The sequence below is a fragment of the Nerophis ophidion genome, linkage group LG06, assembly GCF_033978795.1.
Source record: "Nerophis ophidion isolate RoL-2023_Sa linkage group LG06, RoL_Noph_v1.0, whole genome shotgun sequence".
Lineage (NCBI taxonomy): Eukaryota > Metazoa > Chordata > Actinopteri > Syngnathiformes > Syngnathidae > Nerophis > Nerophis ophidion.
Genome location: NC_084616.1, coordinates 53,440,519 through 53,467,912, shown reverse-complemented (window position 1 = coordinate 53,467,912; position 27,394 = coordinate 53,440,519). Strand labels below are relative to the sequence as shown.

Genomic DNA, 27,394 nt, shown 5'->3' with positions numbered 1-27,394 from the left:
TGAGTTCCAAGCAGGGAGGCAATGGGTCCCATTTATTTATAGTCTTTGGTATGACTAGGCTGGGGTTTGAACTCACAACCTACCGATCTCAGGGCGGACACTCTAACCACTAGGCCATTGAGTAGGTAAAGACAAATAAACAGTCCAGTGTGTGTTTCAAATCAAAACCGAAATAAGATAACAATTATACATGGGATGAGCTTTGCCAGGGGCTCGACACTCTCAAGATTGATTTCAAGCCTTAGATTGTGTCAGGATATAACCAAGGTACAAAACTAACCAATAAATTATTTTTCAACGTATGAGTTATCTATTTACATCGCTACTAATACATATATACTTCTCACAGGCTCTTGTTTGAATCACTGGAAGAAAACAACAAGAACATCTAAATAACCTCAATAAAATAAATCACAACCTCTGAAAAACCAAATAAAAAAGTGTAGTTGTGAAACAATTATAATAAAAAATTGAAAAATATTATATGAATATTATAGAAATATATATTTTTAATTCTCACCAAATTAATCTAGCATTATTGTCACACATTTGTGCATACTTGCCAACCCTCCCGGATTTTCCGGGAGACTCCCGAAATTCAGCGCCTCTCCCGAAAACCTCCTGGAACAAATTTTCTCCCGAAAATCTCCCGAAATTCAGGCGGAGCTGGAGGCCACGCCCCCTCCAGCTCCATGAGGACCTGAGTGACGTGTCTGAGAGTGTGTCTGCCCAATGACGTTACAACTGTAGAATGATCAAAGGGGAGTTCTTGGTTTCTTAAGTGGGTTTATTGTTAGTCAGTTTCATTAGCGTCCTCTCAGCGCAGTAACAACACACAACAACAGCATTCACGTTTACGTCTACCACTTTACCGTAAGGCAGTTTGTCTGCCATAAACAGCATGTGACACTATTAAACAGGACAATACTGCCATATACTGTACATGCACCAGCACAACACCTCCAGGCAACTTCAACCCTTTATACTCCTACATTCACATCCCATCTCCGCGGATTGTAAATAACCTAATGTAAATAATCGAATGTATTCGATTTCTAATGTATATACTTGTTCTTATGCTATCTGAACTCACTATGTTCTCTGCTGGCTGTACATATCCTACTACGTAACACCTACACTGTTTCAATGTCCATTTCTCTGTTGATGACTGAAGTACTGATGTCAACCAAAGCTCCTCATCCCACCCCCCGGATTGTAAATAATTCAATGTATATACTATGATGATTAACTTGTGTGATGACTGTATTATGCTGATAGTATATATTTGTTCCAAAGACATGCACCTGGGGATAGGTTGATTGGCAACACTAAATTGGCCCTAGTGTGTGAATGTGAGTGTGAATGTTGTCTGTCTATCTGTGTTGGCCCTGTGATGAGGTGGCGACTTGTCCAGGGTGTACCCCGCCTTCCGCCCGATTGTAGCTGAGATAGGCGCCAGTGCCCCCCGCGACCCCGAAAGGGAATAAGCGTTAGGAAATGGATGGATGGATATATTTGTACCACGACTTAAACAAGTTGAAAAACTTATTGCGGTGTTACCATTTAGTGGTCAATTGTACCGAATATGTACTGTACTGTGCAATCTACTAATAAAAGTTTCAATCAATCATGCATATGTGACAATAACATCTACTTTAGAAAGTGCAGTGCGCAACTGCGCACACAACAGCTGTAAATAACCAATAAAAAGTGTAACTTCGAGCAAATTGCAAGCAGCCCCTTTTAGTTAATTATTTATTGGTTTACAATTTAGGTTATCTTACATATAGTTTTTCAAATAAACCACTACAGATGGACCCGTTGTATTTTGTGGCTTTTGATGCCTCACAATCAAACACTTTTATGTTAAAATACATTACAGATGTTTACCTTATCCCAATAAACATCTGTTCAGAATTATAACATAAAAGTGTTTGATTGTGAGGCATTAAAAGCCACAAAATGCAACGGGTGCATCAGACCCACAAACCCTGGCTGAGTAACAACAAAATTAACATTGCACAGAAAATTTCTCTGCCAGTTTCTGCATCCCACAGAGATTTTTCTTTTGTGTTTCTGCACCTGAGGTTACCACACAAGGTTGCAAGATTGTTTGTCAACACTGTCTGCTCTCATTTTCTTGCACATTTGACCCGCTGATGTTCTATGTACCTACACTCTGTCCTCTTCCTGTCTAGGCCTGTTGTGTGTGTGTGTGTGTGTGTGTGCGTGTGTGTGTGTGCTACACAGAACATCAATTTCAACACTTCTATTAGCCCTGGGTCCAGTGGACCCGGACATCTTATATGTAATAGAAATGTATGTGTGTTTGTGTGTGAAAAAAAAATTAAAACGGGTCCCACAGACCTGAACACCACACAAGGGTGGTGTTCATAAAATCATAGCACTACCGATTAGCTTATATTACCATTAGTGTTTTAACAGATCATATACTTTCACATACACTAATTATATTGGATAATAATTGCTTGGCAGCCTGAGAAATCTGTGTAGTGTTCAGGCTTGTTACTTATTTCTGTCTTGTGCACACATACACAAAAGCAGTGCAACTGAAGCAACAAACAATTTACTGTCAAGTTGTTTTTATAATAGAATATATATTTAATGGAAGCTAACATTAGTTATCCAAATGGCTGTCTTTAGTCAAAAACACACACAACTACTGCAAGTCTGTGTGTTACGTACAGGCATAGTTTACATCATCACGTGCTAAACGTTGTAGGAAGGCTTTATTTGATACTTAAAACACATTGGAAAGTTAGCGCTTTACAGGCATTCTCGTAAAGGCCTACTGAAATGAGATTTTCTTATTTAAACGGGGCTAGCAGGTCTATTCTATGTGTCATACTTGATCATTTCGTGATATTGCCATATTTTTGCTGAAAGGATTTAGTAGAGAACATCCACGATAAAGTTCTCAACTTTTGGTCGCTAACAGAAAAGCCCTGCCTTTACCGGAAGTTGGAGACGATGACGTCACCCGTTGATGGCTCTTCACATCCTTACAGTGTTTTTAATGGGAGCCTCCAAAAAAAAGAGCTATTCGGACCGAGAAAACGCCAATTTCCCCATCAATTTGAGCGAGGATGAAAGATTTGTGTTTGAGGATATTGATAGCGACGGACTAGAAAAAAAAAAACGTGATTGCATTGGGACGGATTCAGATGTTTTTAGATACATTTATTAGGATAATTCTGGGAAATCCCTTATCTTTCTATTGTGTTGCTAGTGTTTTAGTGAGATTAAATAGTACCTGATAGTCGGAAGGGTGTATCCACGGGTGTCTTGAGGGCAGTGTTTCAGGGAAGTCGACGGCAGCTTTATGGACGGCGCAAGCTCAGCTGATCTCCGGTAAGAAGCGACTTTTTACCACAATTTTCTCACCGAAACCTGCTGGTTGACATGTTCGCTTGACCGCTCTGATCCATAGTAAAGCTTCACCTCAAGGAATTTCAAACAAGGAATCACTGTGTGTTTGTGTGGCTAAAGGCTAAAGCTTCCCAACTCAATCTATCTACTTTGATTTCTCCAATATTAATTGAACAAATTGCAAAAGATTCAGCAACACAGATCTCCAAAATACTGTGTAATTATGCGGTTAAAGCAGACGACTTTTAGCTGTGTGTGTGTGCAGCGCTCATATTTCCTAACAGTTCGTGACGTCACACGTACACGTCACCATTACGCGACGTTTTCAAGAAGAAACTCCCGGTAAATTTTAAATTGCAATTTGATAAACTGAAAATGTTAATATTTCATCATCGATATATAAACTATCAGACTGCGTGGTGGGTAGTAGTGGGTTTCAGTAGGCCTTTAAAATTGCAAATAGCTCTTTTAAGAACTACAATAGAACCTTGATCGACGAACTACTCACTATACAAACTTTTTTATTTACCAACCACAAACCGGATACAATTATGCTTTGTTGTACGAACCTTGTTTCTCATCCACCCATAGTGTGTCTGCAGCGGAGCCATTTTGTGGGCTGATTGATCCTCTGTGCTCATTCAGTAAGCAGAGTAAGGCTGTCGTTAGCTACTGTGCTAATTACTACTTTGTTTGCTTTTAATTGCTTTGTTTGCCTTATACAGTATTTTTCTAGTTTTGCTAGCTCAATATGAGTCCAAAGAAAGCAATGGACAAGCAATGTGCGGTTTGAAATATTCAGGAAGTATCCACAGCGTTGTCGACACTGCCTACACCCACCCCAAGAAGATTAACCAACAAGGTAAAGTAGATCAAATGTTTTCATTCCTAGTCATTGTAGCAACCTGGCTGTTAAAGTTAAGGAGTCTTGTTATTTCAAACTGTGAGTGCACCACAGTTTAGGCAAGGCGGCTGTAAATGAGGACTTCAGCTAGTTGATATTGTTTCGGCTTGGTTATTAAATACCAAGTTGATGTTTAACCCCCTCAAGATGTTTGCTTGATATACGGCACTGTATAGCGCTTTGTATTGCGTTCAAACTCTTACAAAAATATGCACTATTGGCGAGGCTGTTTCCATATATGAACTTTCCTATTTACGAACCCTGTTTAAGAACTAAGTTCGTAAATTTGGGTTTCGCTGGACGAATAGAGCAGTTTTCACATGAAATTATTATCAGCGCCTTCGTTTGGGATTATTGTTATTTCTAAACTTTAATTGATATAGTTTGTTTTCTGGAGATTGAACCCTAAATCACAAGTACCACCAGAGGTGCTACGGTAGTACTGCCAAGGATTCCCTGGCGTGGCACACCGCCGCTCCTCACTGCTCCCCTCACTTACCAGGGGGTGAGAGTGATGGGTCAAATGCAGAGGATAATCTCACCACACATAGTGTGTGTGTGACAATCATTGTTACAAAAAAAATAAAAACATTAAAGGGGAACATTATCACCAAACCTATGTAAGCGTCAATATATACCTTGATGTTGCAGAAAAAAAGACCATATATTTTTTTAACCGATTTCCGAACTCTAAATAGGTGAATTTTGGCGGATTAAACGCCTTTCTATTTATCGCTCTCGGAGCGATGACGTCAGAACGTGACGTCACCTAGGTAATAGAGCCGCCATTTTTTTTTTCTCAAACACATTACAAACACCGGGTCTCCGCTCTGTTATTTTCCGTTTTTTTGACTATTTTCTGGAACCTTGGAGTCATACTGCCTCGTCGGTGTGTTGTCAGAGGGTGTAACAACACTAAAAGGGAGGGATTCAAGTTGCACCACTGGCCCAAAAATGCGAAAGTGGCAAGAAATTGGACGAAATTTGTTCAAAATACGAAGGTGTGGGGAAAGCCGACGAAATGGTCAGTCGTTTGTTCCGCACACTTTACCGACAAAAGCTATGGCAAGATCGTGTGGATATCCTGCGACACTCAAAGCAGATGCATTTCCATCAATAAAGTCAAATGAATCTGCGGCCAAACCCCCATTGAATGTGCCGGAGTGTCTGCACATTTTACCGGCGATGCTAAGGCAGACATGGCACAAAGATGTATGGATAACCTGCAGATGCATTTCCAACGATAAAGTCAACTAAATCACAAAGGTGAGTTTTGTTGATGTTGTTGACTTATGTGCTAACCAGACATATTTGGTCGCGGCATGACTGCCAGCTAATCGATGCTAACATGCTATTTAGGCTAGCTGCAAGTACATTTGTAGCTATATTTACATCCAGCGTTTCCCTCCACCCACATTTAATGCCAAAGAAGCACTTACCAATCGATGGATTTAAATCAATCCAGTGTCACAAGATGCGAAACTTCCGATCGTTGGTCTGCACATTTTACCGGCGATGCTAAGGCAAACATGGCCGGATAGCGTCAATAGCTATTTGCTCAATAGCTTCAGTTTCTTCTTCAATTTCTTTTTCGCTATCTGCCTCCATACTCCAATCATCCGTTTCAATACATGCGTAATCTGTTGAATCGCTGAAATCAGAGTCTGAATCCGAGCTAATGTCGCTATATCTTGCTGTGCTATCCACCAATTGTTTGTATTGGCATCGCTATGTGACGTCACAGGAAAATGGACGTTGGCTTCACAGATAGTGAAAATCAGGCACTTTAAAGCTTTTTTTAGGGATATTCCGGGATGGGTAAAATTTTGAAAAAAACTTCAAAGAATAAAATAAGCCACTGGGAACTGATTTTTATTGGTTTTAACCCTTCTGAAATTGTTCCCTTTTAATGAATCGTTGTCGTAAAACATTTTCTGCACAAAGACTCTTTCCTTTTAAAGATTGCTTTTGCTACACAGTTGTGACTTAGTTGGGATTTAATTACAATTGCAATTGATTATCATGTAACTCAAAAATAGTTGTAACACAAATAAAGGTAGTATTTATTATATAGTACCATAAATATTCACACTCAGTGCTACTCACGTCTGCTCTCGTACATGCTCCTTGACTGCGCCCAGATCTTAAAAGGGTCCGGCTTCTTCTGCAAGGTGAGTGTGCCATCTGCAGGGTCCTGAGGGGGCAGGCCAGGCAGTGGCTGGGTGGGTGGGGCAGAAGTGGGCACCACAACCTCACTGGGCATGGCAGGAGGGTGGCTGGGAGAGTCCGTGTGAGCACTGCGATGGCTGCACACGCTGTGCTGGGAGCTGCTCTGGCTGTCTTTTCTCTCCAACTGGTGCTGAATGGATGAGGCAGAGAGAGAGAGAGGTAGGTGAGGCATGTGGGTGCAAATAAGCAGAAGATGGGGGCAAAGGCCAAGGTGATAAGTGCGTCAGCATCAGAGTGGAGAGTAAGAATAGTGACAACATTTAAGGTTGTCTTTTATTGCATCAGCGCAGAGCATCTTTCATTGGGAATCTTTGCAGCAACATACTTGAATCTGACTCGGTTTCCATGGTTACAAGACAAAAACAGTTTGAGCGGTGAGGGCAAAAAGTTATTACCTATTTATCAAGTCTTTCTCTTTTTTTTCCTTTTTTTTTACTGCAAATTCAAGGTTGGTCTTGATTGAAACAGCTGAATGAAAACTGAACGAAAACATGCCATCCTAAAGTGATCTTTAATCTTTCTGATGTACTCACTGAAATAACCAAAAGTTAAAATATGAACGGAACACCATCAAATTATTATTTAGCTACTTTTTCAAAACTGTTTGAATGTCTTAATCAACATTTTTGGACCACATTTAACAATATTAAACAACCATTTAAAAATTCTAAAGTGCTATTATTACTTTTACCATTCTTCTCTGACTTGATGGGAGAACGCCCATTGTTCTTTCAAATTAGAAAGATTTGAAAATAAATCACTAAATAGGACTGCTTGCCTTATTCCAATTTCAGTTCTTTACAGGCATTGTATTGATAACAATAGTTATCTATTCTGAAAGCATTTCTTTGCAATGAAGAAAAGGAAAAAAATAGGACCACCAATTTTGCTTAGGGCAGAATTTAGGGTCATCTATCGTACATGAATCATTTAAAGCTTTATTAGAATAGACTGCATAATTTGATTGAATATAATGTGTAAACCAACATAATCTTTTGGTGTGCAAAATGTTCTCTAAGTGTGCAATGTTGGTGTCTAAATATCCATCCATCCATTTTCTAACGCTTATTCCCTTAGGGGTCGCAGGAGCGCTGGTGCCTATCTCAGCTACAATCGAGCGGATGGCGGGGTACACCCTGGACAAGTCGCCACCTCATCGCAGGGCCAACACAGATAGACAGACAACATTCACACTCACATTCACACACTAGGGCCAATTTAGTGTTGCCAATCAACCTATCCCCAGGTGCATGTCTTTGGAAGTGGGAGGAAGCCGGAGTACCTGGAGGGAACCCACGCATTCACGGGGAGAACATGCAAATTCCACACAGAAACATCCCGAGCCCGGGATTGAACCCAGGACTACTCAAGACCTTCATATTGTGAGGCAGACGCACTAACCCCTCTTCCACCATTCTGCCCGGTGTCTAGATAGTGTTTTTGTTTTACTTTTATATGCAGGGCAATCATTTAGTGTGCAATATGTACTGTATAAATGTAATAGGGAAAAATAATAGAACAGATATTTATTGTCATTGTACATTGTACAACGAAATTGCAAAAAATAGTTATTATTATTATATAGATTTGTTATCATTTTATTATTTTTTAAATGACATTTGACTTTTGTTACTGTATGTAAAATCTGCACCACGATCACAAAAATTCCCCATTGTGGGAAATAAAAAGTCTGTCCTATCCTATCACATGCCATCCTATTCTATCTGCTCAACTATTCCTTTATTGCTGCCAATGAAGACAAGACGCAGAATTAAAGCCTGGCGACACCTTTTGATGGGTGAGACGGCACAGCCTCTCTTGCAAATGGGAGTGTACCTGGAGCATCTGTTTGGATTCTAAATTGCAGGCAAAATGGTTGTTGTGTGCCGACAGGATGGCGCACTCAGCGTGACATTTTCCTGACATATCACGGAGGGGCGGAGAAGTGGGTTCGTAGCCTTTCCTGTTTGGAAAAATTAATCCAAAGTGACAGTCAGGCAAGGCTCGTGGCGTCCTCTCGTTATCCGGCCACTGTGTCACGTGACCGTAGTAGGTAACACTCAATGCAAACTAATCCTAATCCAAATCAGGGGGAGGGCCTTTAATTCCTAACAGAAGGAACGAGACAACTTTTTTTACCATTGAACTGGTAGTACTTGAACCCACTGCTGACCTTGCGTGTCCAAAAGCAACTCCATCCCAGTGGCTCTCCTAGGGTCAATTAACGTGGATCTAATTTAGCAAAGCTGCAATGGCATCACTTCTGGGTCTGTATGGATTTTTTTATTTGATTTATTAGATTGAGATGAGCTGGGGATAAATGGGGAGCTGTCTGCAGATTGAAGAGGTGGTCTTTCTATTTCTCATGCACTTTATCCATCACCTCACACTGCAAAAAATAAAATCTAAGTAAGATTAAATATCTCAAATAAGGGTGATATTTGCTTATTTTTTTGTCTGATAAGATAATTATTCTCACTTAGCAGATTGCATTTTAGGTTTTGGTCCTAAATGATCTCAGTAAGGTATTACAGCTTGTTGCTGAGATTTGATGACCTATATTGAGTAAAACATGCTTGAAACTAGAATATCAAGTGTGGCAAAGCGGTGTCATCAACACTCACAAGTATTAAACTGCTTTTTCAAAGTACCATATTTTTCGGATTATAAATCGCTCCTGAGTATAAATCGCACCGGCCGAAAATGCATTATAAAGAAGGAAAAAAAAAACACATATATGTTGCACTGGAGTATAAGTCGCATTTTTGGGGGAAATTTATTTGATAAAATCCAACACCAAGAATAAACATTTGAAAGGCAATTTAAAATAAATAAAGAATAGTGAACTACAGGCTGAATAAGTGTACGTTATATGACACATAAATAACCAACTGAGAAGGTGCCTGGTATGTTAACGTAACATATTATGGTAAGAGTCATTCAAATAACTATAACATATAGAACATGCTATACGTTTACCAAACAATCTGTCACTCCTAATCGATAAATCCGATGAAATCTTCTTCCTCGATGTCGTTTTTAAGTAAATTCTGATAACTCCAAAGGTATGCGCCGCTTCCTCTTGACGTTTTCTGCTGCATATTTCACTACGTCCAGCCTGTAATCTGCAGGACATGATTTCCCCTTCGGTGCCATTTTTGTTCAGCCCTTCTCAGTTTTTATAAGTTATCGCCAACGTTTAAAAGATCCATTTCAATAGCTACGTCAGTAGCATATAGTAGTAGTTCTCAAATGGGGTTACGCGTACCCCTGGGGGTACTTGAAGGTATGCCAAGGGGTACGTGAGTTTTTTTTTTTTTTAAATATTCTAAAAATAGCAACAATTCAAGTCTATTTTTTGAATGATACTTCAACAAAATATGAATGTAAGTTCATAAACTGTGAAAAGAAATGCAACAATGCAATATTCAGTGTTGACAGCTAGATTTTTTTTTGTGGACATGTTCCATAAACATTGATGTTAAAGATTTCTTTCTTTTTTGTGAGAGAAATGCTTAGAATTAAGTTCATGAATCCAGATGGATCTCTATTACAATCCCCAAAGAGGGCCCTTTAAGTACCCGGGCGGTATAGCTCTGGTGGCCGTGCCAGCAACTTGAGGGTTCCAGGTTCGATTCCCGCTTCTTCCATCTTAGTTAATGCCGTTGTGTCCTTAGGTAAGACACTTTACCCACCTGCTCCCAGTGCCACCCACAGTGGTTTAAATGTAACTTAGATAATGGGGGGTTGCCCACATATGCGGTACTCTCCAAGGTTTCTCATAGTCACAGTCACCGACGTCCCACTGCGGTGCGTTTTTCCTTGCCTTTTTGTGGGCTCTGTACCTAGGATGTCGTTGTGGTTTGTGCAGCCCTTTGAGACACTTGTGATTCAGGGTTATATAAATAAACATCGATAAATTGATTTCACAACGTAAAGTGCTTTGAGTCACTAGAGAAAAACGCTATGTAAATATAATTCACTTCACTCCTTCTATGTGTAGAAATCTGTATTCATAATTGAATCACTTATTTATTTTTAACAAGTTTTTATTCATTCTTATATCTTATTTTCCAAATAGTTTAATAAAGACCACTACAAATGAACAATGTTTGACATAGTGCTGTATTTTACTTCTTTATCAGTTTTTTCAACCACAAATGCTTTGCTCTGATTAGGAGGTACTTGAATTAAAAAAATATTTCACAGGGGGTACATCACTGAAAAAAGGTTGAGAACCACTGGCATATAGCATATAGCAGTTAGCATTCCACGACCCACAATGCACTTCCGCCATGACCCTCCCCCGTCAAAGTCTTATTGGCTGACGTGTGTGTGATGATTGCTGAAATTTTCTTTGTGTCTTCCGCGAATGAGATAAATAATTTTATTTGATATTTTACGGTAATGTGTTAATAATTTCACACATAAGTCGCTCCGGAGTATATGTCACACCCCCCGGCCAAACTATGAAAAAAACTGCGACTTATAGTCCGAAAAATACGGTAATAATTTCTTATTTCAAGCATGAAAAAAAAAATCATGACTTTGACACAGATGTGTCTCATCGTTAAAACAGATGAGACAAATGGAATTTGCTGTTTCATTTTCAATGAAACAATAGTAAATACGTACTTATGTAGTAGTACAGTTGTTATTAGTGAGAATATACTTATTTTAAGGTATTTTTCGGTTCATTTAGACTAAATCATTTTTGTACTTGTTTTGGAAAGTCTTGACAAGCAACATTTTCTTTTTCTATTTGCAGATAATTTTGCTTAATATAAATAACAATTATTAACATAACATACCTCTAATTTTTGTATTTTTTATTCTTGTTTTTGAACACTGACTTTATGCAGTGCACTTCCTCTCAATTTATTAGCCATGTGTGCTCATCTCAGTGCATCTTCAACATACACTTTTTTAGGATTAAACACTTCCACTTTGGGTGTTCCCAGCAACCATTTCCACCCCCCCATCTTTGCATCACCTCTCTCAGTCATGGCTGACAGCTGGTCAGCGCGGACCTATCCGAGCAAGGCTTAGGATTGGAGAGTTGATGGCGGAAAAGGGAGAAAATACAGCAGAAGAAGGGAATGAATAAAAGAAAGAAGCACAAGTGAAGAGGAGTGGTGCTGACAGGACAAAGAAGAAATGGGAGGCTGTTGATGCAGAGCAGCCGCGAAAGAGTTGCATGTCATACCATATCTTTGTAGCTTTTGTTCTTTAAATAGAACACCTCATTCATGTGCGCGCAAACACACACACACACACACACACACACACACACACGCACGCACGCACGCCCACACACACGCAAAAAAGAGATGGAGATTGTTAACACTCACCACCAGCTTCGGACTCCTCTTGGCTGGCACCACTCCTGCAAAGCATCGACAGAGGGATAGAGAAATCATCAATGAAAACTTGCCTTGGCTACTCTGATGAAAAAAACTCCAAAGGTCAAAGAGATGGACTCGAGTTCCTGCAGCCATGCAGAGCACAACCAGTTCTCTCACTCCTCTCCCGACGACTCTGCCCGAGCAACAGCGAGCGCCTCGGCTTCTCACAGATCTAAGCGATCTCCACCCCCTGTGCTCATTCCCGCTTCACTCGGCGCTCTCACTCACACTATTAGCAGAGGAGCTTCCTGCATTTGACAGGCTGACTGATGGTAAAGTTCTGGATGGCCACCTTCAGCTACAGGTCCCCTCAAAAAAAAGCACAGACTACTGTATACACCTTCAAGACTGCACGCCTAATGATACAGTGAGTTGTCTTGGCTTAGCTTCCTCAGCGGCATATCAAAGTGAAGGCTGACTGCACACTGAACCACGTTGTTCTTCACCATGCCTCTGCTTTGCGCATGACTTACACCGAGAAGCTCATGTTCTCTCCTTTTTCTTCCCCCCTTCTCATCTCAAGTGCATCCCCAATCCTCTCTCATACAAAAGTTAACATAGAAGATCAGTCGCATTTGTGTTAATGAAATATTAATAGTTGGGGGCAGTTGTCGGGGGACAACATTCACTGCGTACTAGTGTTGGGAATAATCCACATTCCCACTTCACCATTCAAAACACCTCAGCAAACCAAGCATCGGGATTCATCTATGGGCAAAACACAGAATAATTAACACCAGCAAATGAACTCCCAATGCTTATTTATACTCCCCATACTAATATTCATAGATTTTTTTTTGTTTTTCCAAAATCCCTTCCCTCTCCCCGCTGGTACTTGTACATATTACAGCAGCATGTGTGTGTGCCAAAAATAGAAAGATGAATGCATGAACAACATCAGACAGGAGTGGGACAAAGAGGAGCTGTTGCCAATGCAATACGACAGCTCAGCACTTCTATAGTGGCAGGTTGTTTTTTCTTCATCCCGACACCATTACAGCATTCACTCACTCATCATTCTTTATTTATTCTATAACTGTGACAGATTTATGCAAATAGAGCTAAATCTAACGGAAAGTTACAGCAACATTAGCACATGCATCAACATGCTTGCATCCATCTTCACGCTCATTCTGCTGCACTGGCAAAATCATTAAATGTTAAAACTCTCTGTTGCTGCAAAGCCCATCTCTCTACATGATTCATAATTCATCTTTGCTATTTCCCCTTTCTGGCTCTCCATGCTTCTCTTTTTTTTTCCATCCCTCTCATCAGATTATGAGATGCAAGCTACAGGAGCATCTGGAAGCACATGGCTGCTGACAATTGTGCATGCTTGCATCTGTACAAGTTTTTCTTTCCCTGGAGGGTTACATTTTAGAAGGTCAGGTGTCAATAATGAGCCATTCCTGATGCAACAGTAGGTTAGGCCAGTGGTTCTCAACCTTTTTTCAGTAATGTAACCCCTGTGAACAGTTTTTTAATTCAAGTACCCCCTAATCAAAGCAAAGCATTTTTGGTTGAAAAAAAGAGATCCATCCATCCATCCATCATCTTCCGCTTATCCGAGGTCGGGTCACGGGGGCAACAGCCTAAGCAGGGAAACCCAGACTTCCCTCTCCCCAGCCACTTCGTCTAGCTCTTCCCGGGGGATCCCGAGGCGTTCCCAGGCCAGCCGGGAGACATAGTCTTCCCAACGTGATAAAGAAGTAAAATACAGCACTATGTCATCAGTTTCTGATATATTAAATTGTATAACAGTGCAAAATATTGCTCATTTGTAGTGGTCTTTGTTGAAGTATTTGGAAAAAAAGGTATAAAAATAACTAAAAACTTGTTGAAAAATAAAAAAGTTATTCAATTATAAATAAAGATTTCTGCACATAGAAGTAATCATCAACTTAAAGTGCCCTCTTCGGGGATTGTAATAGAAATCCATCTGGATTCATCAACTTAATTCTAAACATTTCTTCACAAAAAAAGAAATCTTTAACATCAATATTTATGGAACATGTCCACAAAAAATGTTGCTGTCAACACTGAATATTGCATAGTTGCATTTATTTTCACAGTTTATGAACTTACATTCATATTTTGTTGAAGTATTATCCAATAAATATATTTATAAAGGATTTTTGAATTGGTATTTTTAGAATATTTTTTAAAAATCTCACGTACCCCTTGGCATACCTTCAAGTACCCCCAGGGGTACACGTACCCCCATTTGAGAACCACTGGGTTAGGCGACCTACAGTAGGGACACTAAATTATACCGTGGGGAAGGTCAATATACAACACAATTTAAAACAAGTTATGTATATTGCCAAACTACTGACAAGGTCAGGCATAATTAGCAACAAAAACTTAATGTACAGCAACAACGACCATATGGTGTTTTTCAACACCCACTAAAAGGAATTGAGATTTCAAGTGGGCTTCACACATGTTAGCCTTCGCTGGCAGCATCTCAATGCATGCAACTAACCCTTAAAATGGCGTCATCTACTCTGACGTACAAGTGTAATTCATAAAATCTATGTAACATTTATGAGGAAATGAAGCCGCATGAAGAAAGTCATGCACACACGCAGGTCTGTGGAAGCATGCCTGCGTGCAACATATACTCCAAGGGCCTGATTTACTGAGATCCATATAGCAGCGTGTGCAAAAAATAAAATAGCGTGATCTACTAACACTGCGTGTGCAATTAAAAAGTGGTGCAGACCGCCTTATTTAAATTAGTTTTTTGCGGGTATTTACCACGGAGACAATCAATTCCTGCACATTCATGTTACCTGTGAGCGATGTGTTGAACCAGCAGCACACGTCTACAATCCGTAACACCTTTTCCAAATCGTAATTCAAGCAACAGAAACATATGCACACTGACACTTCATTCTGTGCGCATAGCTGTTGACCGCATCAAAAGTGCATTTGTGTGTCTGGAATGACTCAAATGCAAAAAAAAAAAAAAAAAAGATAAACGACGTCTTTCGATGTAATATGTTTTCTAAAAAAAAAAACAACAATAAACAGCAACATAGGGGCTTCACGGTGGCAGAGGGGTTAGTGCGTCTGCCTCACAATACGAAGGTCCTGCAGTCCTGGGTTCAAATCCAGGCTCGGGATCTTTCTGTGTGGAGTTTGCATGTCCTCCCCGGGAATGCGTGGGTTCCCTCCGGAATTTGAATTTGGGATTTCCAGGGCATGGCTTGGTAGTACCCTTCGGGCGATACAACCTGAGATGTGGGCTGGATGTAGCAGCACTTTAAGATCTGCAGGACAGTTGGAGGTGTGCATCTTATATAAGGACGTTGTGGCTGGAACTTGTTGATGACACAGCTTGCTGATGGCAAACTGCTTTAGGGCAAGGTCCTCATCCACGCCAATGATTTTTGAGCCTTTTTTTGGATGATGTTGAGCTGCCCGAGAGTGGTCTGAGTGGCAATCATCCAGGCGAGGCAGGAGTTCTCCATCATGCTCCTGACCTTGGTCTTGTAGATTTCGGCTCTGCCTTTAGCGTTAAGCTTGTTGGGCAGCATACGTAGCGCTCTGAGACGTTAACCAGTATGTTTGCAGATGTTGGACAGGTGGCTGGTCCACGTTAGTTTGGAGTCATACAATACATTTTGGTGACCTTGAAGAAGAGATCTGGGTGGGATGGATTCCTCTTCCTGGACAGGATTATGGCATTGCACTTTTTTGGCTTGAAAGTGACCTACCTGGTGTAAGCCCACTTTCAGATGTTCTCCAGGTCTTTGTTTAACAATGCAGCTACCTTCATTCCATTTAAGGTTGTAAGTCCGAAGATGGTGGAGTCGTTTGCATACAGGAATATGGTGTTTTCACACTGTTCCACAACATCCATCCGTCCATCCGTTTCCTACCGCTTATTCCCTTTGGGGTTGCGGGGGGCGCTGGTGCCTATCTCAGCCTCAATTGGGCGGAAGGCAGCGTACACCATGGACAAGTCGCCACCTCATCGCAGGGCCAATACAGATAGACAGAGAACATTCACACACTAGGGCTAATTTAGTGCTGCCAATCAACCTATCCCCAGGTGCATGTCTTTGGAAGTGGGAGGAAGCCGGAGTACCCGGAGGGAACCCACGCATTCACAGGGAGGACATGCAAACTCCACACAGAAAGATCCTGAGCCCGGGATTGAACCCTGACTACTCAGGACCTTCGTATTGTGAGGCAGACGCACTAACCCTTCTGCCACCGTGAAGTCCCTCTTCCACAACATCCTCCATGAAAATAGATAATAGTAATGGGTCGAGAATTGATTCCTGGGCTACAGATGCGTTGATGGGAAGTAGAAATGAAGATTGACCAGAGAACACAATCTTGATGGTTCTTCCTTGAAATAAATCTTCCAGTTACGTACTTTGTGGTACGCTTAGCACAAAGGCCATTGTGCCAAACCTGGTCAAAGGAACCCATCCATCCATTTTTCTACCGCTTAATCCCTTTTGGGGTCGCAAGCGGCGCTGGCGCCTATCTCAGCTACAATCGGCAGATTGTCAAGGATGTTGTTCCATGTCTATGACAAAACTGTTAGGAGGTCTGCTGCGCTGTGGTTTGGTCTGAAACCATATTGTTAATTGGAGATAAACTCATGGCAGAGGAGATATCTCTGTCGCTGTTTGTGGACAGAAGACTCCATCACTTTACTGATGACACAGAGCAGGGATATGGGACGGTAATTGGATGTATCTGCTTTAGAGTTTTTTTTGTGAATTGGGATATCACTCTTGCATTTTTCCATTGGTCGGGAAAAAAGCCACGAGAGAAGAGGAGTTGAAAGAGACGGCTGAGGGGACTGGTTGCTTCCAGCATTTAGATTTACATGTTGAAATTAAGATATGACAGGCTAGTAACATGCAACTCAATATATTTCAAGCTTTCTTTTTATATAATTTTGATGATTATGGCTTTTATAGTTTCTGAAAACCTCATATAAAACATCTAAAAAAATCTGGGATTTTCAAAAACTGTAGGCCATGATCATCAAAATTATAGTAAAATAAAGGCTTGACATATCTTACGTTGTATGTAATGAGTTTATATCACTTATTCGTTACACATTTAAAGTTGAAATGCTAAAATTAATAAACCCTTTCGGCGTATAATTTTTTTTAGTTGCATCAGTATTTAAACAGTGTACTTTGTCAAAAGATTAATTATTATACTTTTTGAGAGGGTGGGGCCCTGGTTTCATTTGCAATCTGGGAACGCCTCCACAAACCACCATTTTGCAAACAGACTAAAAAAACGGGTTATAGATATGACTGTGGAACAAAACTTGTGCAAAATTTAAACCGAACGATATCCAACAAATATATTTAGACCACAGGGAAGTGTTTTAAATGTTAATTACATTGATCATAGCTCCCCTTTATATAATAATAATAATAATGGATTAGATTTATATCGCGCTTTTCTATTGTTAGATACTCAAAGCGCTCACAGAGAAGTGGGAACCCATCATTCATTCACACCTGGTGGTGGTAAGCTACATCTGTAGCCACAGCTGCCCTGGGGTAGACTGAAGGAAGCGTGGCTGCCAGTTTGCGGCTACGGCCCCTCCGACCACCACCAATCATTCATTCATCATTCATTCACCAGTGTGAGCGGCACCGGGGCAAGGGTGAAGTGTCCTGCCCAAGGACACAACGGCAGCGATTTGGATGTTACTAGGTGGGAAGCGAACCTGCAACCCTCAGGTTTCTGGCACGGCCGCTCTACCCACTATGTCATGCCCCCCCGATATGTTCTAACAACACTAGGAATGCGCACACAGACACCCCGAGTATTGTCCGAATGCACTATGTTTTATTTCTTATTACAGAATCAAACCATGCGCCAGAAAAGTCACATCTGTGTCTATTACAATTCAAATGAGAGGGGAGGTACAGAAAATAAACTGAAGGTGAGAACTACTAGCATCAGCAGTAACTAGTGAAGAAGCTCATTTAAACATTATTATGAGGGAAGGTAGCAGGAACTTTTATACTTAATATTAGGGTTGTACGGCAGTGGTACCTAACCTTTTTGTAGCTGCGGACCGTTCATCCATCTATCCATCCATCCATTTTCTACCGCTTATTCCCTTTTGGGGTCGCGGGGGGCACTGGCGCCTATCTCAGCTACAATCGGGCGAAAGGCGGGGTACACCCTGGACAAGTCGCCACCTCACCGCAGGGCCAACACAGATAGACAGACAACATTCACACTCACATTCACACACTAGGGCCAATTTAGTGTTGCCAATCAACCTATCCTAGCCGGAGTACCCGGAGGGAACCCACGCATTCACGGGGAGAACATGCAAACTCCACACAGAAAGATCCCGAGCCTGGGATTGAACCCAGGACTGCAGGACCTTCGTATTGTGAGGCAGACGCACTAACCCCTCTGCCACCGTGAAGCCCGCGGACCGTTCAACACTTGATAATTCTTCCCGCGGCCCTACGGGTGGGGAGGCCCGGGGGGAATTTTTTTTTTTTTTCTTTGTCATGAAAAACTGAGGTTGTTGTCATGAAAAAGGGAGTTTTTTTGGGTTGGTGCACTAATTGTAAGTGTATCTTGTGTTTTTTATATTGATAAAAAAAAAAAATAAATAAATAAATAAATACATAAATAAATAAAAAAATTAAATAAAAATTATTAAAAAATTATTCTGCGCCCGGTACCAATCGGTAGTTGGGGACCACTGTTGTACGGAATACCGGTAATAGTATGGTACCGCGATACTAATGAAGAATTTTTGGTACTGTACCGCCTCTGAAAAGTGTGTTTCATCTAAAGGTATAGGGTTTTGAAAAAGATATGGTTGCATATGTTGAGCACAGTAAAAATAATGCATGAGCTAAATACAATATAACAGGTGCTATTTGTGTTTTTGAGTATTGTGGTAATGCTTTACTCTGGAGCAAAGGCACTCAAAAAACTCCGTCCTTTCAAAATGAGGATACAAAGAGGCGCCAAAGTGGATGTCTTGATGGGTCCACGCTAAACTCACATACTGCCTCCAACTTTACTCCATACATTTATTAGGAGTCATGTTCTATTTTACTGAGCCCGACCTGAAAACCTTGCCATTATGTCTACTCTACATATAAAGGCATTGCTCCTCTTTGCATGCTTTCTCACTCCCTGTCATTCTTTTCCTTTTCCCTGACTTCTAATTCTCTCTTGTCTCTGGGCCTCTCAGGGGACAGGTGTACCATTGTCATGGCAACTGCGGCGGGAAGACAAGATGGAAGACTCATTGCTTGGCCTGGCCTCTTTTTAAGGGGAGGATCTAGTATCTGAACACACCAGATGTTGGTAAAATTAACATGGGTTCGACTTCAAAGTATACAGCTTAGATTTTAAGCTTTGTACGATATTATTGGAAAAGGTCATTACTCATGTTATCAAAACTTGATTGATGTAGTCTTTTTGTATTTGGAATTGTACATATTAACCATGCATTTGACTGTAGATTGATATAAAAATGAAGTGTTGTTTTAAGATAATCTAGGTTCCACGACACTGAACAATAACATCCGTATTAAAAATATTTTAGTGAGGTTGATAGACTTGTCAGGTGAAACATAAAACTTCTTTAGGTGAAGTCCACTTTGTTCCTCCTCCCCTCTAGTAATTTGCTCAAGCATCATCGGCTCTTGCTAAGCTTTCAGAGCCAATCTCACACTCCCTTCACAGGCTCTAATCCCATACTTCCACTTGCACTGTGGAAACATGATCCCCAACCTTCTTATTTCTCTCCCTATCGGCCTAACCTAAACACTCTTAGCTCTTTTAATTGTTCCTCAGGAATGATTATGCGCTACCTTGTCATCGCATTTCTCTGAAGTAAGATTTGAGAATGGCAACTATTTCTGTTTTGTTTCTAGAACGTCAAGGCAAAAAAGAGCCTATTGTGATTCAAAACTTAAAAAGCTTATCAAGTCTGTGTTTCATTTTCTTTGATCAGGAAAATCAAGTTCTACATATAGCTTTTTTATCTCGTGTCAGAGTGCTTGCTATCAGAAAACAAATGGACACAAAGGGTCTGATCTACAAACATCCAAATGACCTGCTAAAAAGCTTGTGCAAACTATAAAACTGCAGGTACTACTGGATGTGTTGCATGTGATCTATTAATACTGTGCGTACAATTGAAAAGTGGTGCCGAACGCCTTATTTAAAAATGTTTTTTCGGTACTACTGGTATTATGTGCCCTTCACATTCATTTTATTGTGCTCTCTAACCTGTGCGTGATGATGTTAATCTAGTAGCACACATCTATAATACATAACACCTTTTCTGTAATATAGAATCTCAGAAACAATTTTTAGCACGTTGACTGTGCATGCTGCAGGCAGGCTAAGGAATTTCACAAAAGCGGCGCAATCTGGAATGATCTAAATGCAAGGAAAAATCATATTGAAAAATATGTTTTTATACAGGAGATTGAGTATAATAATATATCTTTTACAGTAGATGAAAAAAACAAACGGCATTCAAATAATTAAAATGTCAGCGACACCAAAACGCATCAATTTAATTAATTTTAATCAGCCTTTTAAGTAATCAAGCATCTATGAAATTATAAAATTATATTTCTGACAGATACATTTTATGTCTGACATTCCATATATGTTGACAAGCATACGTAGGACAGATGATTATCTGTCCATCGTCTGTCTTTGTAGTAGTGATGTGCGAATCGATACTGAAGAATTGATACCACCAATATCAGAACTTTATGCTCTAATATCGATTCTTATTAAAAATATCAACGTTTTTGATACCTTACGTCAAAGATTTCCAAACATTTTTCACCAAGGGCTGCATTCTGAAAATTCAAAGTATGTGGGGAAACATATTGATATATATATTTTTAATATTTTGCTAAAAGCACATATTGTGCCAGCTTTGTTGTGTTGGTGACTAATTATATTATTATTACTTATTAGAACATTTCAGCTTTTTCTCATTACATACCGATTGTTTGGCTCTTTATTCTTAGATTTTTACTGTTGTTTTATTTTCCACTGTAAAACTATAATGAAAATGTTAGTAATACGATTGTGTAACTGCATAATATCGTGTATCAAAAATTTGGCCTGTTCGAAAAATATTATGTTCAAGTAGACATTTATCATAGTTCTTTTTTGGTTTTTGTCATTTTTTTAAATAATTCATAAATATGTATTTTTTTTAATTAACTAACTAACTAAACTTTTGTAAATATTTTAAGTATATTTTATTTTTGTTTTGAGAGCTTCTAATATTCTGGATCAGAGGTGTCTAAACTTTTTCCACCAAGGGCCACTCACTGAATAGTTAAGTATGGGAAGGGCCATTTTGATATATATTTTTTTATTTTTTATTTTTAACTTATATATATATATATATATAGCTAAAGACAAAATATTGTGCTATAGGTGACTAAGCATATTATTATCATCAGTTTAAACAAGTAAGATTTTTCTCATTATATTCTATATTTTTCCTTTTTTATCCTACATTGTTACTGTTGTCTTTTTTAGATATGTTATTATTAAAAAAAACACAACTTTTTAAATTTTAACAGACACTTTAGGTATATTTGCACAACATATCTGTATCTTTTAGGGACGGCGTGGCGCAGTGGGAGAGTGGCCGTGTGCAACCTAAGGGTCACTGGTTCAAATCCCACCTAGAACCAACCTCGTCACGTCCGTTGTGTCCTGAGCAAGACACTTCACCCTTGCTCCTGATGGGTGCTGGTTGGCGCCTTGCATGGCAGCTCCCTCCATCAGTGTGTGAATGCGTGTGTGAATGGGTAAATGTGGAAGTAGTGTCAAAGCGCTTTGAGTACCTTGAAGGTAGAAAAGCGCTATACAAGTACAACCCATTTATCATTTATTTATCTGGTCGGTATCGCCAATACTAGCCTGAATTTTGACTGGTATCGAATCGGAAAGAAAATCAGTGGTAGCGCAATCATCTCTTTTTCTCACAGTGTACGCAACTGCCAGTTTGCACATACTTTTCAGGCGTACTAAATAAAGATGCAAAATAGCACCTGTGGAACAGTGACCAACCTTGATAGATTACACTGCGTGTGTTAAATGATTAAATTTGCATGCATTGTAGCCGTTCTGATGATCAGCATATTTCTGCATATTCATGAAGGCAGACACCTTAAATGGATTGTGCTCCTTATTTTGCTCACCGAAAAGACACAATCTTTAACGCTAAAGTTTAGTTTATTTTTTTTGCGTGTGCTATCAAGTTTGAATGGGTTTTAGTACATGCAAATCTTCAGTAGATCCATACTTGCCAACCCTCCTGGATTTTCCCGGAGACTCCCGAAATTCAGCGCCTCTCCCGAAAACCTCCCGGGACAAATTTTCTCCCGAAAATCTCCCGAAATTCAGGAAGAGCTAGAGGCCACGCCCCCTCCAGCTCCATGAGAACCTGACTCAATGTTGTGACCCTCTTAAACAGGACAATACTGCCATCTACTGTACATAGAATATAATGTAAATATATTCTACATTTAAGTGCTGTCAAGGAACATGCATTAGGGAGTCTGTTCTGAAGTCCACAGTAAAGAGACGTAACTTCATCACGTCGCCTGGTTATTGACTGCAACCCAATATATTACACCGTTGACGAGCAAAATGAAGAAATACGCTTGCAAGTTCCAGGACGATTGGAAACAAGAATTTCAGTTTATTCAAGAGAGTTCGAAGGGGAAGGTGTATGCTACCTGTAAATTTTGTAGAACGGAAACAAGAATTTCAGTTTATCCAAGAGAGTTTGAAGGGGAAGGTGTATGCTGCCTGTAAATTTTGTAGAACAGACTTCTCCATCAAACACGGCGGCCGAACAGATATACTCAGTTATGAACGGTCAGCGAAGCACAAAGCGTCCGCAGCGCAGCATCGTTCACAACCCAGTATTATGGCTCACCTCGCAAAATGGAGACCCGATGGTGTATCGTATGCTGAGACAAAGATGGCTATGCTGATAGCTGGAAGCAACATCCCGTTCTAATTTGCGGATGTCTACAACAAATCCGTGAAAGATATTCCCGGATTCGGAGATCGCTCGCCAATACACAAATGGCAGAACAAAGGTTACTCAAATAGTAAAAGGTAAGTGTTTTTTTTTTTTTAGTAACCAGCAAGCACAGTACAGTTAGTAGAAAAACTGTGTTTTTATTACTGTGTATTTGATAGGGGCCGTCGGAAATTCAACTATTTGTTTTATTTATATATATAATGAAATAAATATAAATAGGTAGAATTCACTGAAAGTCAAGTATTTCATACATATATATATATATATATATATATGAAATACTCAAGTTGGTGAATTATACGCCACCCTTCTTAACTACGCCCCAGGCCACCAACCACGCCTCCACCCCACCCCTGACCACGCCCCCCCATTCCCCACCCCTCACCTCCCGAAATCAGAGGTCTCCAGGTTGTCAAGTATGGTAGATAATATCCATAGAGTAAGAGATGTTCCTAACCTTCAAATTAATGTAATGAGTACGTATAATTAAGATACATTGAACTGGCCACTCAGTTGGAAATTCAGAAATGCCAGTGTGGTGTCAAGCCGTAGAAAGATGATCCATGCAGGCTGGCCTACTGACAGACTAAGCCTCCTCCACACTTGTAGTTAGAGGTAGCCCTATGTTTTCTTACTATGTACGTCCATTGGTGTGTTGGTGACAACAACACGGAGCATCATGTCTCACATACAGTGCACACACAACCCTTTAATGATGCTGACATTTAACGCAATCCAGCTCTGTTATTCCAGCAGCAGCACACAGGGTCATCTCATTAGAAGGTATAATTAATGTGGGGTGCTTATACCAATCCTGACAGTAATTGAGATCCAGGGTCAGGTCATTAAATGACAAGGATTCAACACAAAAGAGGGACAAATGTCACTCGGTAACCTAGTGGCTACTTTATGCAAGGGGATAACTGTTTCTGATTAGACATTTATATGATAAGAAAAACACGTGGGTATACCTGGGCAGATAACATTGAGCTGGACGATATATTCTCCCAAACGATATTGCTTATAACAATATTACTGTCAGCATTATTTTGAGACCAAATTAAGCACTAATATAATCATAATACTGTATATAACAATAATATTAATCAAGCAAATTGCCCTTTCAAACGTAATAAACTTTGATTTCTCATTAGAAGGTCAACAACTTTGAACAATCCTAAACAAGTAAAATATGACAATACCTACAATATTTGTTGGCAAAAATTGCACTTCAATAAATATTGCACATTGTAAAGTGCAGTTTTTCTCCAGTTGGAAAAACTGGGTCGGGTGTTTTTATGGTTGTGGCCATTACTTTAGAGCAAATTTTTTTTGTGTTGATGGGCTTATCTTACTGACTTGTTAGAAGCCAACATTGTCATGATCTGGCAGCTCTGCTGCCGCCTGTCTGCTTTTTGTTGCAGACAGGCGGTCTGTTCAGCTCTAGTGCAGACCGTAGTCGAGCAGCACAGGGCACACACTCCTTCCAGGGCGGATGTTTTCGTCGGGGGTAACATCCTTCACTTTACTCGGAAATGGGTCTGCTCAGCTCCGCCTTCCGGTCAGAATGACAAGACCGCCGATTTGTGACAATTTGGTTGCTTTGTTATTAGTTTTGCAGGACAAAACCAAACCCGTTCATCCTTCTACTGCGCAGTGCACGCGCCCCTTTTCTTTGTCTTTACTCGCTCACTTACTCACTGACGTCACACAGCCAACACGTTGCCATTCTCGCAAACACACACGCACTACTGTCATAAGTAAACCAGCTCCCCTGCTGTGCACATGTAGATACATACCAATACGTACACGCAAACACAGCTGCTTGGGTTGATGCCAAATAGTGTTGAGTTCAGACCGCCTATCTAACGTAAACTAATGCAAGTGAAATGACTGAATTTTGTAACAAATTGCTACAATTTGTGTTTTGTCTTTAACAATGTGTTTTACCTGCTCCATTGTTTATCTGTGTGCTACTGTACTTCTATCCAAAGTTTTGTTTTTAGTACTTTCTACAATTGTATTCAATTAATTGTTCTAATCCTTGATGATAGCAGACAGTGTGTAATACAGAAAATTGTGAATTGTTCTTTGAGTGCAACGAGAAAAGCCCAATGTGTTTAATGCCCTTTAATTTATATTTTAACCTTATAAAATTGTTATTTGAGTGCAATAGGAAACAAATGTTTATTGTATTGTAAGATTGTCTGTTAAAATAAAGCCAATATAGACATTTTTCGTATTTTCCTTTATTTGGAAAACTATCAAAAAGTATAGAAAATTATTGATATATATTTTGGTACCGGTACCAAATTATTGTTATCGGGACAATCCTATATATACGCATATACACTTATAATATTATGGAAATGTTTATTTTTTTCCTTAATTCCATTCAAAACGTTAAACTTCCATAAATTATAGATTCAGGGCCCATAACTTAAATTATTTCAAGTATTTAGTTGTTTTATTTGCACATAATTTGGGCCTCCAGCTCACAGAACCCATGAAAACAGGATTTCAAAAATTTAAATACTGTGAGGAAATCAGCATAATTGTTTTAAACAGAGTGTCACACATTACTCATCTACTAAACTCAAAGCACCAGCAGGTTTCCCAGGTGTCATTAAATTCCTTCACTTTGGTTCAAATGCCTCAGTTAGGATCAATATGAGGAAAACTATATAATTGACAATTGGCCAGAAGACCATCATTGATACCATCTATGGGATTGGTAAGCCACAAAAGTTCATAGGTAAAATGGCTGGCTGTTCACACAGTGCTGTGTCCAAATCATATCAATGGAAAATCTAATGGAAAGGCAAAATGTTGCGGGAGAAGATGCACCAGCAGAAGAGCTGACCATGGGCTTCTGCGGATTATCATAAAGAGAAGATTCATGAATCTGTCAGACATCCAGAAAGAGTGGAATGAAGACGCATTCCGGGAGATGGGCTACAACCGTCTGGTTCCTCAGGTCAAACCGCTTCTGAACCTGAGCCAACGTAGAAAGTGTCTCAACCGGGCCAAGGAGAAGAATGAGTGGACTGTTGGCCAGTGGTCCAAGGTCCTCTTTTCCAATGAGGGTAAAGTGTGCCTTTCATTTTGGAATTAACGTCCAATGGTTTGGAGGAAGAAGGGTCAGGAACAGAACCCACGCGGCTTGAGGTCCAGTGTGAAATATCTACAGCCAGACATGTTTTGGGCTGCAATGTCCAGTCTAGGTGTTGGTAAACTCTGCTCTCTTAAATCCAAGGTCACCGCATTGGTCTACCAGAATGTATTAGAGGACTTCCTGATTCCTTCTGCTGAGGATTTTGATGGAGATGCAGATTTAATCTTCCAGAAGGATCTGGCCCCTGCCCATACTGCCAGAAGCACCAAAACCTGGTTTGATGCCCATTCCATCACAGTGCTTGACTGGCCTGTTGAGAATCTATGGGGTATTATCAAGAGGGGACCAGACGCAAAAACAAAGAAGAGCTGACAGCAAGCATCAAGGAAATCTGGGCTTTCATAACTTCCAGCCAATGCCACAGTTTGATTCTCTAAATGCCACAGTGCATCGAGGCAGTGATTAAGGCAAAGGGATTCCATACAAAGTATTGAAGATCGACGTATCATTTTGAAAGTCCCATATTTTGATTGATTTGATATGATCCTAAATTGTTTCTTTTCTGCAAAAACTGAGAAGTAAATGGAGATTTCTTCACAGTATTAACAATTTTTGAAATTCTATTTTTGTGGATTTTATGAGCTGGCAGCCCAAATTATGTAAAAATAAACAACTAAATACTGGAAATCGTTTAATTTGTGGGCCCTGAATATATATTCTAAGGAAGTTTAACATTGTGAATGGAATTATGGAAAAAAATACACTTTTCCATGATATTCACATTTTTTGGAAAGGGTCTATATATACACATATGTATATATATATATATATATATATATATATATATATATATATATATATATATCCATCCATCCATCCATTTTCTACCGCTTGTCCCTTTTGGGGTTGCGGGGGGTGCTGGAGCCTATCTCAGCTGCATATATATATATGTATATATATATATATATATATATATACAAGCAGTCTTGTGATTTTTTTCCCACACCTACATATATATATATATATATATATATATATATACATACATTCAACAAAAATTAGGGCTGGGCGATATATCAATATATACGATATATCACGGGTTTGTTTCTGTGCATTACAGAAAATTACTATATCGTAGTATCCGAGTATACGTTCTCACGCAGTTGCTTTTAGCTGCGGCCATTCAGGCTCATCTCACTCTTTCCTGTCTCTCCTCACAGACAAGCAGGCGCACATTCTTACATACATCACATACTGTCACGTCATACGTCACATACGTG

At 39.8% G+C, this 27,394-nt stretch overlaps 1 protein-coding gene across 16 annotated transcripts in view; it reads right to left on the bottom strand.

The window, feature by feature from the left end:
* Positions 1–27,394, bottom strand: part of LOC133554928 (membrane-associated guanylate kinase, WW and PDZ domain-containing protein 1-like) — a 219,752-nt gene that overhangs the window by 23,362 nt on the left and 168,996 nt on the right. For all 16 annotated transcript variants that reach the window (XM_061904233.1, XM_061904234.1, XM_061904218.1 and 13 more), the window contains 2 exons: positions 11,875–11,909; positions 6,401–6,653 (listed from right to left, as the gene is read on the bottom strand). In XM_061904233.1, coding sequence (XP_061760217.1) covers positions 6,401–6,653; positions 11,875–11,909 — 288 coding nt within the window. The remainder of the gene's footprint in view (positions 1–6,400; positions 6,654–11,874; positions 11,910–27,394) is intronic.